Source organism: Pyrgilauda ruficollis, unplaced genomic scaffold (genome assembly GCF_017590135.1).
Source record: "Pyrgilauda ruficollis isolate IOZ18807 unplaced genomic scaffold, ASM1759013v1 scaffold37, whole genome shotgun sequence".
NCBI classification, from domain to species: Eukaryota; Metazoa; Chordata; class Aves; order Passeriformes; family Passeridae; genus Pyrgilauda; species Pyrgilauda ruficollis.
In genome coordinates, this window is record NW_024525156.1 from 15,874,225 (window position 1) to 15,893,549 (window position 19,325).

A 19,325-nucleotide genomic window follows, 5' to 3' on the forward strand; every position below is an offset into this window, starting at 1 on the left:
CCTGGAGTGCAGCAACCAACCAAAGGATACAAAGAAGAAGGACCTCCGGACATCATCCAGGTGGAGCTGTCGAAACTGAGTTATATCCGTAGTACAGGTGAAGTTGAAAACAGCAAGCTGAAAAGACAGCAGAAGGAATCAACACCAAATATGAACTAATGGACTTGGACAGAGCCACTGTATTTTTACTGAAATGAATGAGAAATAAACCTACTTCCCTATTGCCTGGTATTACAGTATTATAATAAGGACTGCAAACATTCCTCATGTTTTCATTCTACTTTAATGAATTAATGAATCTGCCAGAAAGACTGTACAAGTGAGACGATCAAATGAAGAGTGAAGCTTCCGCTGTTATCTACACTAAAAATGAACTTCTATGCCTTGGACTTATAACTATCTTTTTTCATCAGAAATATTCCTCCTCCACACATACACTTTCACTGCTCACATGAGCATATGGATAAAGATCCTCAGAAATAAAAGCCTGCAATTATCCTCATTTGACTTATTTTGTGAGTGAAAATAGTAAAATACTCTCCATCTCCTCTACTCAGCCCTCTGCACAATATCACTTGACTTGAAGAGAAATTATCTTCATGGAATTTAAGAGGTCAATGAACTCCTTTATATTGGGAAAAAGAAAAAAATCAAGTAATAGACATTCAAGACTGACAACATTTTAATTTAAAATAATCTCTCATCAGAGAATTGAGCTGTATTATCCAATACAAGATTCACTTTGCAGCATATATTAACAGGCATTCTAGGGATGATATTTTCTAATGTAAAAATAGGAAGCAGGGGTAAGCATTATTGTTCCTTTCACATGAAATCAAAAGGCTCAAGTGAATGTTGACAAACAGTGAGTGACAACTTAAAACATAATTACAGGCTACCTATATTCTTTTCATTTGCATTTGATTAGTGAAGTGTTTATTGGTGTTTAATACTACTTTAATATAATTTTATTTTACAATGAAGAGAACACCAGACTAACAGCAGACAGGCAAGCATCACAGATGCTTGTAACAAGATGCAAAAGACAGAGTGGGTTCTAGAGTGGAAGAAAAAATACATCCCACAGATGCTAAACACCTTCAGTCACAATTGTGGCATCACACTAATTGTAATTGTGATATTCAGATTCCATCCCTATTGCCTAAGATGCTACAAAACACCATCACACAACTTATCCTAGTAAAGGTAGCATAAATAGAAAATTATTCCTATTTATATTTCTCTTTTCTAGTTTTGAATTGATAAAGCCTGCTCTCTCAAGTTTCAGAACTGTCTTGCTTGTAGGAGCACCACAAAACCAAAGTATGTGTCAGTTTCGCTCTGCTGACTGTCTTGGCTCAGGTTTCAACCTCCAGGACTTTTCCCTAATTATTATGAGCTGCAAAAGGAAGGAAAGGTGTGTACCAACACTTCTCTTCAAGTGACTCTGGCCACTTCCATGCACATGTAGCCAGGAGGGCTCACCTGGGAGAAGCCAAGGGGAGCTGTGGCGCACACCCACCTGTCTCCAAGACGCAAACCGCTGTAACTGGCACTTGGGATCTGACCAAAACAGTGGCACAGCCCCAGTTTGTTCAACCGTACACCTAACCTAAGAGCTAAGTCGCAATGTGAGCAGCACGGCCTTTGCAAATTGTTGACAATATACTAAATTTTAACGTGAACAAGTTGCATTGATTACAAAACTCCCTTTTCTCCTCCAGGCAAATCTGAGAAGGTGCTAGTTCCAAGTTGGTCTCCAGTTCCTTGTCAGTCTAAACAGAAATAAGTCTCCATCCTTGGACAAAGAGAGGACAAAGTCACATTAAGATTTCTAATACTTCCTATGGGTCTTTTCAGAAATCAAATAATTTCATTTCAGCCTCTCACTCATGAATCTGCAATCAGACCAAAAAAAGTACTGCAACACTGCACTTACTCTGAAGAGCTACTGTATCTTATGCTGAATTATCACTACACTCGACAGAGACACCTCTGTAGCCTACAGACCATACCACTGGGTCTTACTAAGCCAGACTGTCTTCCTGCATTCCTAGAAATGGCTCTGATGTGCAATATCTTCCATAATACGAATTACAAATCTTACTTACAAAGTCATATTCCTAGTTCATGAAACAGCTAATACTGGCTTCCCAAACTGAAAAGAAACATGAAGTGCTGCTTTCTGAAAACCACTCAGAATATTTATTACATCCTCAAAAAAAAAACCGAAAAAAACAAAAAAACAAAACAAAACAAAAAAAAAACAAAACAAAAAAAAAAAAACCAAAAAAACCCCAAAACAAAACAAAAAAAAAAAAAAAAAAACAAAAAAAAAAAAACAAAAAAACCCAGGTAAAGCTGTTAATTACATTGATAAATCTGTCAAGAGCTGTTACCTTTGGTCTGAGTGAAAGACCATAGTGCTGCAGTGCTTCTTGTTCCATATTTATCCACACAAACATCAAACCAAACAGTGCCAGTGGAAAGAGAGCTTCATATCTGAAAAGCAATGTAATAATCATGGTAAGTGCAGCTGCTGACAACTGATCAACATCAAATGCTGACGTGTTTCTTTTCTTTTTTCTTCACACAAAGAATATACCAAGACTTGGTGGCATTCTTCCCCTTCTTTCCCCATTTCCAAATACCTACAGTTGGTTGAATTTTAAAGCCATAAAGTAGTTAAATGGCAAAAGTAGGAGAAACAGAGTTTGCTTCAGCTTTGTCATGTTTTGCATTTTTTTGTTCAAAGGCTGCCACAATGTTGGATGAACGTCTTTTTTAATTTTAACAAAACTGGAATAAAGGCAAAAGAAACAAGAAAAAAACCAAACCTATTTGACATGAATTTTCTGCCAAATAGAGTATTTCTCAATGAGAGCCACTTGGAAGTGAGGGGTTACAGTTCAACTTACATAGCAGCTAGAAATTGTGTCTCTTTAGGACCTAATCACACAAACTCGTTATGGTGATCTCAGTTTTGTTCTAAGGAAAGACACATCTGTATAATAAAAGGAGCACTACCTTTCACTTCAGTAAAATGCTCTTTTCTTCACTGTGTTCCAATCCTTCACAAAAGCAACATCAAGTCACACTCTAACCATGGCCACTAAGCTGTTCTAGCTACACCCCCAATCTCTGAGGAGTACTTCTGTCTCCTACAGCACTCAAACTTCAAAGTATGAATTTATTTATGTGAGAGATTAATACCCCCAGATAACATAAGGGTGTAAACTGAAATTGGATAACATGTAGTTTCTCCAGTTGCATTTCACAGTACCTCCCAAGCTTTTTTCTTTCAGGGTAAAATTATAATACTGATACTGACTGTATTACTGACAAGACTGTAAATGTTTCCCTTTTTATTTTTTCCTTCTTAGACAAACACCTGTTTGTCTAAAAAAAAATAAGGAAATCACTGCAGTCAATCTTGGGATTGTTTCTGTTGGGCTACAAAGCAATTTCAAACTGGAACAAAAAATTTTGAATAGACATTTCCATTTTAATTATCAGAACCACAGGCAGCTAAACATGAAGATGAAATAGTTATGCTGTCAGTAATAGAAACACTACAGAAACACTACTTATAATGGTCTACACTTGCCTTCAGATTAAGTGCCTTCAACAGAGTTGGTGACAAGTGGTTGTATGCAACCATGCTCTTAGGCTGGCTTCAGTATTTCCACTTAACCACCCCTAGAGAGGGGCTGCAATTACCCAGGCAATGTGCTGGGTTATCACTACATGCTAGAAGAGTGCACTGAGGAGAGAAACACTGGACACTTTTGGCACCAGTGCCTCAGGTTTTGTTTTCTTTTTTAAGAATAGCTCCAAGATTCTCTCATCTATTTGGACATTGCAGGAAGCCAGCAGAGAGCTGTCAGCATTTACGTGGTCTGATGCAGGGCCAAAATACAAAGAGGGAGATGGCCAGCCTCGGAGAGAGCAACATTCATGCTTTACACAGCAGCCAGCACAGGCTAAGAAGGTTGAGTATAAGAATGTGTATGCAGTCAGGAGTAACATTAGGATCAAAATCTTAATGGGGAAGTGGGAGGAAGGCGGGGGGCAGAAGACTGGGGGGGAAAAAAAAAAAAAAAAAAAAAAAAGGAAATGTTTTAATTAAAAAAAAAAGGAGATGCTTTAACTAAAAGGAGAGTATCCACAGGAGGCAGCTACTGCAAAATGTCTGCTCCAAGATGTTTTATTCCACTTAATTTTCCAGTGTAATTAAATCCAGAGGATAAGTGGGAGGGGAGGCGGAAAGAACAGTTCCTATACTCCCCATTAATTATGCTCTTAAGAGCTACCAAGCTCAGAGAAAAAAGAAAGGGTTGGCTGACACAGTGTTTTCTTCATTTAAAGTGTCACAGGAATTGAGTTTTATCCAAAAAGAAGCAAGGTCTAGTCTTTATGGGAAACAACATCCCTTGGAAAAAAAGATATTACTTCCACAAAAATCTCTCAGAAGGCAATTTTCCCTCGTTTTAGGACTACCTGTTTTCTGGCACACATCATTTAAGCCATAACTAGACACCAATGCTGAGCAGCTGGGAGAGATGCTATTTCCTTTTGTTTGTGAGCAGAAAAGCACACGTAAAAACAGCAAAAGGCATAAACTAAACCAGACTTTCTTATTTTGGTGCAAGACTGTTTGAACATACACCCTTCCAGCCTTGTCTAGTTGAAAGGAATGTCAACAAACGGTGTTTATAATACAAGGTTGTTTGAACATACACCCTTCCAGCCACTGCCTTGTCTAGTTGAAAGGAATGTCAACAAACGGTGTTTATAATACAAGGAAGAACATGAAAGGTTCCCTGAAATTTTATTTACTAAACTGAACAAGGAAATAAATGCTGGAAGCACATGTTACACCTTTAACAGAAACGTGCATGAGATGAAGCAGTTTCACATACAGTCCTAGATTTTCATATATAAAACCAACTCAAACAGCGTAAGAATGAAGTACCCTGTGCTGAGGAGCAGATAGGTGGACATCAGGGAGAGCAATATGCTGAACAGTCTCTCAAAGAGAAATGTGGGGCTCAGTAGCAGCAACACTGGGGAAAAAACTGCAATAAGAAGAGATACATCAGTCACAACATGCAAAACAATGCATCCTTAATAACAAGATAACTTTCCTCAACTCCTGACATTTTATGTACATAAATTCAATACAGATCATGTATGACCCTCTATTTTGAGAAGTTACTTTTGCTAAAGAAAACACAATGTTTGGAATGTTTCACATTCATCAAAAGTACCTTCAGTTCTGTATCATTTTAATTCCTATCATTCCATGTCACAGCCTTTATAATTTCTCATTTACCGATGTTAATAAGTTTTTAAGATGATGTAGAAGCACTTGCTTAAAATCCAGTAAAACCTGACAGTTTAATACTACCCTGAAAACCACTTACCACAGCTCTGAGGACCTCTGGCAGCTCCAAAATTGCAGTGACAAAGCCACTGCTCCACTGGATTAGAACCATAGAAAGGCTTGGGTTGGAAGGGACTTGAAAGATCTCCTAGTTCCAAACCCCCTGCCGTGGGCAGGGACACCTTCCACTGGGACCAGGTTGCTCAGAGCCCCATCCAGCCTGGCCTTCTATTCTTTGTAATTAGATTAGGAACTGGGCTACTACAAAAATGAGTAAAGAGGAAGAAAAACAGGAAAGATGGCCAGTGCTTGAATAACAGAAAGGGAAAGGGAGAAGGACAAGCATTGCTGTGACTTAATCTTTAAACCTGTTTTTTTTAATATGAAAACTGCATGTTTATAAAAAAGTATGCTGACAAATAACATTCATGTGATTCTTCATTGCAGTATACAAACTTCACATTACTAAACCATTCAAAGGCTGCATCAACAGAAGTCAATATTAATAATCACTCTAAGGAACACATAATTTTAAGATATGGAAAGTACTCCCTTGTGATTATCATCATTGTACCCATTAGTATTTATAGTGAACATATCAATGAAAGAGAGGTGAGAAGGTTTTTAAGTCCTGAGGGTCAGTATGTTTTATTTCCTGCCTTTCAGCTTTGGCCACTGCTACACTTACAGAATAAGTGACTTCAAGGGGCTCCAAGAAGGCCCAATTCAAGGAGGAATTCCAGGGACCTCACTGAAAGTCAGAACAGCTGGAAATAAAATTCAGCATGGTAACTGGCCTCTGTGAATGACACTGAACATATCAGATGTGCATCAGTCTGAGTGCAATCGTAGATGAGAACAGATGAGTGGCTAGTAGGTGATTATTAGTCTCTCTTCCATCTCTGATGCAATACATCAGATATTAATCATAAAAAGACCTGTAGGTTTCTGGCTGACCTACACAAACCTCTGTATATGACCCCTGCACACAGCTGTGACACCAAATTCCTCAAAAATTAGCAAGTTGCTATGATAAATCCTCACAGATGAAAATTTTAAGACATAGCATACATTCATTTAGAAATGTCTGCTAATATTAAGAAGGTTCTGAAGAACATGGGAAGCAGTTGAATTATTGTTACACCTCCTGGTTTTGCCTCTATGTTTGCAGTTATGTAGACTGTATGAACCATAGAGTGTTACAGGTAAAGCCACTTGGACACAGGCCTGCAGGAACCCAGCCATCACTAATTCATTTGCCTGGTTCCTCAAACACCAGTCTTTCTCCCAAAAAAGAAAAAAAAATAGGTCAAAGTTTAAATTTTAACAGTTAGGCTTCATATTAATCAGGATAAATAGCTGAGAAGGGGGACAAAAATTCCCTAGAAAACTTCTGAAGTATTAATATTATCCTGACACAATAATAAAACAGTATTATTATGAATAGACCCTGTTAACTGTGTGTTTCTAGTTCTATAAATACACAGTGAGTTCACTAACAGCGCCATTCTTCCACAACTATGCAAAAAGACAAAGAGGAGTTGGACCACCTGTAATCCCACCAACCTTGGAAAAGCTATAGTAGAGTTTGGTACCTTAATTCTTATGGTATCCTGTTTGTGGTACACACTGGCAACAAGGCGGGTGCTAGTTGTGGTTATGGTAATGACAAGGCATTTCTCTCCAAGAGGAATATTGAGGACATGTTGGATGCCTTAGTGTTTTACCTGCTTATTTCTATGTTTAATTATGGAAAGCAATTTTAGCAAGTACACAAAGCTCCTATCTTGTATATCATATTCACTTAGAATGATTACTTCCAGTCTGAAAGACTTTGCTAAAATATTCAATACTACTGTGGCAGCAAGTAGATATTTTGAGTACCTACAGTTTACTTCACCGTTAGCTTTATTTTTATCATAACCCACAAAGAGAATTTCTAATATACTTTTTCCTCATAACTCTAAACCTCTTTGACTGCCTGAATCATCTCTCAGATGAAAAATGTTTTTCTTTCATCCTTACACAGGAGAGAAATATAACCTTTACACTCAATTCCTGCTCCAGTAAGCCAAACAGGACTTCATCGATTTCATTGACTTTACAACTGCGAGAAATTCATCCACACAGAGATCCCCATTTAGCTTAGCAGGCTACAAAGAGTTAGGGGAGCATGATGGAAAGGAAAATGCTCAGAAGAAAAATGCATTACTAAGAAAGCATTGCTCACACACACTGATCACCATCACTGAACTTAATCTTGAATCTATTCGCTCAAACAGAAGCAGGATTGCTAAATCTGACAAGATCTGCTTAACTTAAAACAATGTCACCAGTACAGGAATGTACAAGACAACCAGCAAATATATGGGCCACAGTTCTTTTATTAAGTTATGTTTAAATTCCTAATCTCAACTTGTAGCAAAAAGCTGCTATCAAACTTTATATGGGATATGTTTAGCTCTAAAACAAATCCCACATTTCAGATCACTCAGGGATAAACAACGCTCAATGTTTTCTAATGGAGCCCTACAGAAATTATTTTATAGCTGAAATATGACAGGTATTGCTTCACTGTATTCCAGAAGTCCAGTAACAATTCCATTTGCTCTGTTTAATCACACTAAGATTTTTGAGTGGTGAAAAATTGACAGACTTGCAAATTGCTTTTTTCTTTAACAATTAGATACTAAGAGATACCAAACATACACTATCATCATTATTTCACAGGTATTTTGCAAAGCAGCTCTCAAAATCACTTCCATAAGGGTCACTGCCATCTGCTGAAGCTTCAAGTTTACAATGAATTACAGAAACAACCTTTGGTCATTTCCCTGTGCTCAACTGGACTGATGGCAGAACATCTCAGATCACTCACATCCAGTTCCAAGTGAAACAAAAAGGGCATTTATGCCATTATATCCCTAAAAGTGGTCTTCAAAATATTCAGAACACTAAAAATAAAAGATAAAGCTATTTGTAAATCAAAGGTATTTGTATTTTATCACAAACGTACAAAGGACTATTATTTTAGAAGACTAACACATATCTCAAAAAAACTCACTTAGGAAAGCAAACACACAGAAGAATTACCAGCAGTCAGATAAAGGAAAAGAAGATGTTAATGAAAAAGTGACATCATCCCCCACCCAGTCCCAGACTCCACAAACTGCCAGCATAAAAGTTTGAGAGGGAAGATTTTCTTACCTAGCGTCATCCAGCTAATAATTTGATTCATTACAGGTAATCCCTGCTTGATCTTAAGACTGTTATGGGTACTGCCCACAACATATGTCGAAAGTGCAACACTGAATATCTAGAAAGAAGAAATTGGGCAAAGAAACATAAAATTAATGTATGGATCTCTGCCCTTCCATCCTAAAAAAATGTAAATATGCTTTAGAGTTGCATAAACACCTCATCTGAATCACCATAAGAACAGGAAGTCAAAGACAGTGTCAAAATTTGTAACTTATTATAACTTACAATTACTGGCTTTTAAAAACTTCCATCTAGATTACTTTTTATTAGCATTCTTGTTATTTATTTATGCTATTTTAGAATAGTAGACACAAGTGACCTGGACCACTGATTTGACATGCTATGGTCTTTGTCAAGAGTAACTATTTAAACACTCCTGCAATCCACAGAAAACACACGTCCCCAGTCCTTCAAGGGGCACTTGTCCTCAAACAGTAGCCACAAAGAACAAGCAGAGCCTTTGGCTTTGCTGCACAATCAGGTACAGGGAGAAGGGCAAGGCTCCTGGAAGAAGAGAAGCAGCAGCAGAACAAATTGGAGGTGGCTTTTAAGAGATGGAAAGAAGCTGTTGGGTTCTTTGCCCCCCAACTGAATTGACTGAACCAACTGAAGCAGAGCCCTCAGCCTTGCAGAAGCAGAGAAGTTGGAGAGGTTTTTTTTCTTGACTAATTCTAGAGACACCATTCAGTCATCAAGTACATGCAAAAAACCTTTAGAAAATTACCCCATGAGTCAGTTATTCTTGAAAGGTGACAATTATCCAACAAAATGCTTGAGCCAAGTTTTCAATTACTGCTATTTATTCACAACTCTGCAGTTCCACTAAAAGGCAAATCAAGCATGCACAGTACTTTGCAAACACGTGCTTTAAAACTGCATTACAAGATGTAATTGCAGTCGTGGCTTTTCAGTGCACGGCAACTACACCATTCACATCCATCACTTTGTACCATGTGAATAGCTGCTATTTCCCTGCTACACTGCAGTGATACCTAGTGGGATCAGCCCAGACGATACATTTAGCATCAGCATTCTCTTTTGACAAGTTTCACAGGTGCTCAGTATCTGCTGCTTCTATTTAATTTCAGGTCACAGGAACATGTACATTGTATTTCTCTGTGACATCAATAAACAAGGTCAAAACATTAGGCATCCAAAAGCTCAGGGAATTTTAGACCTCGTTTATTTTGGACACTTTTGCTGTATTTGGGCCCTTTGATAGATCTTATCAAGTTCGTTTTGGTGTCATGAGCCCTGGTAATTCCTCCAATATCCCCTAGACACTGGTGAAGTCACTTTGCACTGACTGTGTCAACCTCCATAATATACCCTGTGCCTTGGAAGACTTGTGATGGCCTGGGAACATTAGTAAGCACAAGGAACTGCTGCTAAATCTATGCCAGGGTCCAGGGAAGGGCTCAGCAAGTGCTTTTGAGAATCTGTGTTCACATTTTAAGTAATGTTCAAACTGGTCTTGGCTTTCACCAACACCTCCAGGACTGTGGAACTGAGCAGAAGAAACTTAGAGAGGGAAACTGAGCTGAGCCAAGAGTCTGTCTCCCTTCATCCTTCACAACCCTCTTCGATGTTCAGAGAATTCTTGAACAACTTAAGAGCAGGTCTCAGACACACACCTCTAGGTCATACAGCTACAAAAAAGAAACCAAGGGTGACACCTGCAGTCCCAACACTGCCAGCTGCTCTGGCTGGAAGCTCTCCTAAGAATCAAACATCCTAAGGACCCATAAGGAGAATGGCAGGAGAACCAGCTGGGCACAAGGCTGGCTGAAAACACCCTTCCTGTCCCCTGGTTCCATCAGAATGACATGGATTCCTACTGTTGACTACTATTGTAAACAACATGTAGATGTTGCACTTAGGAACATGGTTTAGTGGTGACCTGGGCAGTGTTAGGTTAATGGCTAGACTTGAGCTTACAGGTCTTTTTCAACCAAAATTATTCTATAATTCTACTTGAGAGGATGAAACTAATAAACTGACCACCTCGGATACACATGAAGTCCAAGCATCCTGGCAATAATAACTTGGTCCAACATTATCAACCAATGAAAACAGCATGTTTTCAGTAGTGCGGCAGAAACTGGGCATTGCCCATGAAATGGATGGCAAAGAGAAAGTGGTACTCTCTCCAGCAAAAATAAAGCCATGCAGTAAGCACTGCAGCAGTCTAGCTGATGGATTATGAATGACTTCTGTTTTCATCATTACTGAATGACTTCTCAGAGATCACAGAATCAACTGCTTAGATTGGCTTAGGCTTAACTCATCAGTGACCCCAAACATTAAGTAACAGCATTATCAGAGGAAGGCATAGCCTTTGATGACTGCCTCCAAACACCACTTAGGGGGGACCTGCAAAACCTACTTTTAAGAAATCCCTTGTCAGACACAGAGCAGGAATCTGATTGAGTGTGCCTATCTGTTTGAATGCCAGAGGCCTGATCACCATTTGTCACAGCAAAATAGGTACTTTCTCCTGACTAGGGGATTCATCTCACCTTTAAAACTGTCTGGGAATTGTAATCAAAATTCAGGATCTTAAAATGAGCATTTTTGAAGATTACCCCTTCCTGTTCCCACTGAAAAGTCCAACTTAAAGGAAAATATAAAAGTAGAATTAGGGAATTTCATTGACTAAAAATACCAGTATTCTGACAAGCATTTTGTTTTTTGTATTCCTGTATGTTTCAAAGCTACTAAATGTAACCTAACCTCAAACCAAGAAATTTATTTAGAAACACATATAATGTCTCTGTAATGTCCTTTTATCCCTCTACATCTGAATAATCCCCATCCTTTCCTTACCCAAAACATGAATGGTGGATCCCATATTTCCCATTCCCAATTAAGGTACTGAAACAAAAGTCTAACAGAGACTAGTAATTAGATGTCACTATTGTAAAATATCTTCTGATTAAGAGGAAATTTGAGGAACTTTATGATCCTCTTAAAAGTTGGAAGGAAAATGAAGATATTACTTCCAGAATAAGCAGGCAGAACATTTTCCTCTAATGAAGTATCACTCTGTGAGTGAATTTCCTGATTCTCTATGTTTGCTCAAGAATAGTCTGGCATTACTTTTTTACTATGCACCAATTTCTTCATCATCATGAGATGCTGCAGCAGTTGTGTGGTGAGTTGAGGTTGGCCAGCCACTTACTGGGCTGCTCCCTCACTTCCCCACCCAGTGTAAGCTTTTTTTAGGCATTCCAGCAAGAAATACATTGACAAGTGTATACTGGGAATTTATGTTTTAAATACTTAGGAAAGGAACTGACATCTCTTTTCCACATACAAGCTGAAAAAAATAAGAGACATCACCACCATATTTGACATCCATTCACGTTCAGCTAAAGCCATTTTAAGCATTCATTGCTCTTTCCCTTCCTCCTTTCAACCAATTTGAGCTCCATACCTAAATAACTGATATAGTAAGTGCATTGCTTTGCTCAGCAAGAAACTCCAGCATACACTAAACCATATCAGATAAAGCTGGTCCTGTAATAAAACTATTATCTTGTAATAGGTTGAGGGAAAAAAAAAAAAAAAAAAAAAAAAAAAAAGGACAGCAGACATGCAAGGTATTGTTAGAATATTAAATTAATTAGCTCCAAGCATGAAAAAAAACCTACCTATTTCACAAAGATATAATTCACCTGAAAGAAGACTTAACCAACAGAAAACCACTCAGTATCAGTCTCCCATTGTTCTTCTACAGCCAGAAACTAGAACTAGGTCAGCCCCCAAAACCAGCAAGCCCAAGTGTGCACATGCAACTACAGCAAAGGTCACTGGGAGTGATATCCACAGACCAAAGGTGGGACAAACTCTCAAACTCTCTGAGCATCAAAATCTACATGCACATTGATATATCAAGCAATATAATTATGCACAGGATGGGCTTTTGGGAACACAGCATGATGATGTTTAAATACGTGCACATGGTCCTCTTAAAATAGCCAAGGAGAAAACTCTTAGGAACAATCATATTTTTCTTGAACATTGTGGCCTTGGTAGAAATATGTTCTTAGAAGGTAAGTAAAGATTTGCACATAAAAACCCTCTAACATTCAGAATTACTGAAAAGTAACAACTGACCTGATAAAAATATACTTTCAGATCTTCATTATCTCTGTACTTATTTTCACTTTTACAAAGAGATGCCAACGAGAAGAAAGATATCAAGATGGTCAGCAAACCAGCTGCTATTCTGCAAAAGCAAACCAAAGAACAATAAAATCTCAGAAAACAACATCAAAAATTTCTTTTGCTACTGTACACTGTCTTGTTGTACTTGACATCCCACATCAGATTCAACCCCAGGAACGCTTTGGATTTCCTAATCTATCCTGTATATTCAGTGTCTCCAGGTTCCTCTTGGATTATCTAGCCCTGCTTTCATCCCCATGTTTCCTTTTTATGACTGAGCTGACTCAGGAGCTCCCTGCTCCTACCATACAAGTTTCATTAATGTACTGAAAAGTCTTGACTTGACAGTACCACCGCCCAAGAACAGAAACACCTATTTCTCACTGGCTTTCTGATTTCTCCCTCTTCTATCTTCTCCCCCAGCATCAACTTATCTGCAACATCCTGAAATGTCACATATATTTTTAAGTGCTGCTTCAAAACTTTCCAGCTTCAAAACTCCCTTGAAAAGTTGCAGACAAACACAGTGTTTCAAAGGTAAAATGTTTCATCAGAAGAATAAATAGAAAGATGTACAGCCTGGGCAAGGTGAATATAAAGAGGTGTCAGAGAGGAAGACCTGTAGGTAATTCAATTCCATTTTGATTTCTAAGCTGTGCACATATATTCTAAAGAATACAAAAACCTCAGTTTGGACCAGCAGAAATACATATATGTGTATATACAGCTGAGAGGCTGTAACACAGTCAAAGCAAATCTGTGCTGAGTATTTCTAATGTGCCCAAGGAATGAGACTAAGAAGGGTTTTCAGAGATGATAGATTTAAAACACAGTGGAAAATATTGAGCGAGAAAGTCAATAATCTTGGAAATATCTGGGCTCATAATTCTATCTGCAATCACATATTACTGCTCAAATCCCATCCTTCACTGAGGATCAGGCATCCTGGCTCTGCTAAGGCACGGTATCTTCTCCCAGCCAGCAGGAGCCATTGCACCCTGGGATAAATTCACTTTTTCTGCAGTAACTAAAGAGACCACAAGCCTAACCCTTCAGGCCAACCACCTGGATTGCATCCAGATATGAGAGAATGCTCCTATGCCCAAAGAGTGGCTCACAAGAGGAGAGGGACAGATAACAAAAGATGCACTACAAAAACAAAAAACAACAATTGTAGAAAATCAGACAAGCAATACCAGAAAAGATGACTTGGGATAGAGAAGCAGAAGTGGAAAAAGAAGAGACATAGAAACAGAGGAAAAAGAGCTCTGCCTACCCTGTTTATTTCCTTGAATATCTCATTAGGTACAGAGTGCTACTCAAAGACAAATTATTCAAAATTGGATGGACAAATTCTGAAAGATGCTGTCACAAGTATATTGCTTTTGACTAAATTCTTATTTACATATGATAGTGCTGTTGACCATATTCATACCCCACTGAAGCTTCTCCTTTAATGGTCTCCTTTATTTTCTTGTAAAATGTGCAAATTCTTGTATTGTAGGAAATGTTTCCCTTGACAAGAAATTATGGAATTACACAAAGACCAAAAGGATGTGGCAAAATAATTAAAAGTCTATTCTCATTAGTGAATAACTGAGGTCTCTATAACCATGTTATTTAAACTCTGCATTTCAAGTCCTGTCTCAGCCAGCTTTCAATAATGCAGCTCCTCACAAATATCAAAAGGCAGCCTAAATTTTGAATCAAAGAGGGAATGAAAAATGTAAAGAACAAGATGAGATTCTTACACCAGAGGAATGTTTGGTTCTCTTCCTACAACAGGCATTAATGGAAATATTGCCAGGAGCACACACAGGAGAGTCCAGATCAATGCTTTTGTCTAGAAGAAGAAGGAGGTCATGTGGACACACAATTGTCTCATCATAAAGAAATACTTCAGTTAACTACTAACAGCTACTAGCATCTCCCATAAGCAAAGACCCTGCATCACCAAAGAGTAAGATAAACTAAAAAAAAAATAGCATGGGGTCATTGGTATTACAACACTTCAATGTAATACAGAAAAGAATTTCATTTATATAATCATCTAAGTAGTTCCTGAAACTCTTTGCTAGGATGAAAAAAAACCCAACCCTATCCCAGGCATTTTATTTAGCTAAAAACATTAAGAGCTGTCTCATTTATAATTTTCAGGCTCAAGTCAAATTCATATTCCTGAATGAAAATTTCATTCTACAAAACATCATCTGTGCATATCCACCTTTAAGACAAGTTACTTGATTACTCAACTAGAACAAAAAATTGTAAATTAAACAAATACAAGCCTTTATCTTGGCAGTTGTTGGAGACCAAGACTTAGCAATTTGACTCCTTTTCTCTATCCCAGAACCCTAGGTTTTAGGTATCCCCTGAAATAAGAGATGTTGGAATCAATTAATTGAAGAAATGTCTCTTAAATTAAATACCATGCCACTTCATGAAGGTGGAGGTTTTTTCCTAAGAAAAACAGTACAGAAAGCTGCCTCTGAGGAACAGTGTGTCCCAGCTGATTGCAGACAATAATGAGTTGACAATTGTCTTTCCATTATCTTCAGTATTTTTTTCTAATAAATGATCATATTAGTTAAAGGGTGACACTTTCACCAATCATACACATCAACAGCATGGTCATTGCAACAGTTTGATAAATGATGTGCATTTCATATGAGTCAAGCATTTTTTAGTCATCAACAACAGAAAAGTGATAGCTAACCCACAGGTACTCCAAAACTCTTAAGCACTCATTACTTCTGCTGTATAACAGATCTATCCAGATCATATTAAATTCCCTTGCTTTGCTACATGCAGCTTATGACAGAGATGGGAAAAAGACCATAACTGAATAAGACCCTAAAGCAGCATTCTAAAGTACTCTCAACATCCTAAGACGCAATCCAGCTGTTCACCAAAGCAATACAATACCTTAGCTTGAACCCACAGCTGTGTGATCACTGGCCAGCCAGCAAAGACAAGAAGGCCAACAGTAAGTGCAGAGCGGTAGAAAAAGCTGAAGACCTAAGTAAAAAAAAACCCAAGACAGGACTGAAAAACACATAAATTCCTCAAAAAGCTAAAATATAAGACATGAGATATCCTGTTGATACATAAGGATAAAATACTTACCAGTATTTCAATTCCCAGTACACAAACCAAGAGGAATCCTATAGATTGACCAATATGAAGTGACAAAACATTTGTGGCAAGGTCTTGAATGACAGGAATTCTGTTCAAAATGATGGAACAAGATGACATTCATTAAAAAAAAAACCAGAAATAATATAGCACCTTACCTTCACAGGGCAAGGATGGGGTCAGAGCACAAAAAAAGTTAGAGGTACTGCTGGTCCTGCCTAGACCCCATGGTTGATGGCCAGATGATCCTTCTGCCCAGTTTTACTTGATAGAAAAAACTACAATAAAATCCTCCACCTTTTTTCCTCCCATATTTGGCACATCTTCGCCAGTGTTTGGACAAGCTTCAGATTATTCACTACCCAAATTGACTCTGAGTATATGAATATTTTTGGCTATGTTGTGCTTAATGTCTGTCATAACTGATGAAACATTCAGAAGCTTTAGAGAGAGAAAAACCTTCCTTGTTAGCTTTTCCTGTGTTTTATGAGACAGCTCATTATCTAACTGCAGTTGGTCTCATTTTCTATGAATAATACTGAGTTGGTATCTACAAATTGCCAGTAGATCAGGAAAGTAAAAGGAATCAGAAGATAACAAGCATTTTTGGGCCTGGAGTAAAAGGAGACCCAAACAAAACAAATATTTCAATATGGGAGCACATTCCTCAACACGACTAGCATGTGTTCTCCAAAAGTAGCTGGTGTTCCCCAGACTAGACACTTTGCAGGATCATTTTGCAAAATAAGTCAGCTGCTAGAGGTATTTGCGAACATTTTAGCACTCTTTGGCTACAGTACTAAAACTATGTTTTCATGGAAATAGCTTAATTTCTTTTTGCTAATAGAAAAGATCATCTAGAATTGGCAACTGTATCAGTCAGTTTGGACACTACTCATTATGTCAACTGAAATATAAACCAGAGCCCTTTGGAATGTCTCAGGAAACACTTAATGAAGTTTTCTCCCAAATTTATGGGAAAAATTGAATTCTCTACAAAAAGGAAGTCCAGACTTGGTCTTATAAAAAAGTAGTAATAAATTGCATTCTTTACTTACTCTTTCACAACTGCATACCATACTGGCACTGGCAAGAGACAGTATATATAGTATGTCCAAGGACATTTTTGAATCAACAGGAAAAAAGTTATTATCATTCCAGCAGAGGCAAAACCATAGAAGAGAACAGTAGATTTCTGAAATACAAACGTTGGACAAACAGTCTTTTAACAGCAATAAAATGCTTTAAAGTACACTCTATTTTCCATTTGTTAGTTACACAGTAAAACAAATGCTATTTTAACACAGCTATGCAAGCTGCCATGTGTCTCTACATAACTCTAGACAAAGCTGCCAGCCAGATAAAAAAAAAGCAAAAACAAAACAGTAAGATTTGAAGATCTCATTCTAAATGTGCCTCTTCATAAGGTCCTGCAGTAAAATCTGCATGGTAAAGACATACTTGTACAATCTGGAAGCCCAATATATGCAACATCATTTATGTTCAATGGATACTTGAAATCCATCTGAAGCCAAGGTACTAAGGGGTTTGGGAAAAAGAAATCTCAAATTTAGCTTCTAGAAACAGGCTTGGAATATAACCCATCAAGTTCAAGTTCATAGCCTTACAGTCAAAGCATTTAATGAAAATTCCATCAGCACATTTCCTCCTCCTGCCTGAGACATTTGTAATAGAACTAATTAAATTAAAATATTAAGCATTAACTCCTACCAGAAAAAACTCTACTACTATTCAGGATCTAGGAACAGCTGCAAAAGGAGGCTTGTGACCAACCTTCCACAGGAAAAACTTCCTTCCTCAAAGGACCCACTATTTCAAAATACAACAGAGAACTAGTGTTGCACAGCTCTAAAAGCCCCATAGCTACATTTCAAGATATTTCATCTTAACCTACAGGTACTGCTTTGGGCTTTTCTCAGAAAAAAATAGATACAAGATTGGAACATTATGTACTCAAAGAAACACCTTCTCAGACTAAGAACACTCTAAAGGAGAAACATCAAAGAGAGAAGGAAAAATTTTAAATGGGTTATCTCAGATAGGCAGGTCAGTCCTTAATCATCAGCAGAAACCCCTTGTTTGTGCAAAGAGAAGCATTAAAGAGTCATTCTACATCTGCCTTTTGTCAGGTCACTGAACTATTCTTCCTTATTCAGGGACATTCAAATATCAGAAGAACTACTGGTAAGGGAAGGTTACGTATAAGTTTTAAATAAAAAATTTTATCTGTATGTATTACAACTTGACATAGCAAAGGCAGCTTTAGTGTAGGTAATGACAGACACTGTTTTCTTCTGCACAAATGCTAGTTTTTTGAAAGAGTTAGGTAGACAGATACATAACTGTGTTAAATATGCTGAGAAGAAGAGACAATCAGCTCACAGTTCACCTAGATGGATGAACATCTTTTCAGATTCCCCCTCCCTATAACTGATGTACAACTACCTTGATCTAAAATGACAGCAAATGCAAGTTCTAAATTATCTTTAAAATAGAACTTTTGCTAAGATATACCATTAGCCTAAGAAAAGATATGTCATACAGAAAGCTGACCTAGGGCAATTTTGCTTTACTAGTTTTAAATTTTACATTTGCTGACATATAGACAGAATGAATATGCATATATATGATATGCACAGAGTATAATTTATCACCGAATGAGTAAACACACACAATCAACATTTTATTCCATGTAGTGACACAAATACTACAGAGTCCAATATAGTCAGTCATGCATTGAAAGTGGAAATGAGATTCGCAATTCTGTGAATATTTAAAATAAATTTAAAGGTTATACTTCTTGCTAGGCAAAACAACATTCTATACCAAAAGAAAAAAAAATTGTTTTTTCATACACAGCATAAGAAGCCAAAAACTTTTAAAGATGATATATAGAGGACATGTAGTTTCATTACTCAGAGGCTTCTTGATTTTGTAAGGGTGTGCTTTGCTGGAGACTATTTGTCAGTGGTAGATTAGTCACTCAGCAAATTTCTTTAAGTCGCTCCAATAAAAGCTATAAACGAAATAAATTCTCTATATGAAGCATTAGCCTCACATTGTGATTCTGTAAGTATTTAGGAACACTGAAATGATTCCTACAGAAAAGGGCCTCTTATGAAAACTGAAGACAAATTCTATAGATGAAGAACTAAGATACCTAACCTTTTCTTCTGCCAGTGTCACTAGCATAAAATTTGTCTTCAACAAGTAAAATCAATATACAAAATTAAAATCTATGTCAACTAAGAATGCAAATTTTTCCTTAATGCAGTTATTAATATGCCTGATATTCAGCCTACTTATTGTAATTATTTTGTTTGTATCTAACATAACATGCATTCTGGATTAT

The 19,325-nt window shown here is 37.4% G+C and overlaps 1 protein-coding gene across 3 annotated transcripts in view; it reads right to left on the reverse strand.

Moving 5' to 3' along the window:
* PIGN (phosphatidylinositol glycan anchor biosynthesis class N) overlaps nt 1-19,325 on the reverse strand; it is a 99,247-nt gene that overhangs the window by 17,715 nt on the left and 62,207 nt on the right. For 2 of the 3 annotated variants that reach the window (XM_041475996.1, XM_041475997.1), the window contains exons 15-23: nt 17,011-17,147; nt 15,944-16,043; nt 15,743-15,835; nt 14,569-14,660; nt 12,767-12,878; nt 8,594-8,702; nt 4,976-5,078; nt 2,400-2,502; nt 31-117 (exon numbers count right to left, since the gene is read on the reverse strand). In XM_041475996.1, coding sequence (XP_041331930.1) covers nt 31-117; nt 2,400-2,502; nt 4,976-5,078; nt 8,594-8,702; nt 12,767-12,878; nt 14,569-14,660; nt 15,743-15,835; nt 15,944-16,043; nt 17,011-17,147 — 936 coding nt within the window. The remainder of the gene's footprint in view (nt 1-30; nt 118-2,399; nt 2,503-4,975; nt 5,079-8,593; nt 8,703-12,766; nt 12,879-14,568; nt 14,661-15,742; nt 15,836-15,943; nt 16,044-17,010; nt 17,148-19,325) is intronic. The other variant, XM_041475998.1, reaches the window with a different exon arrangement.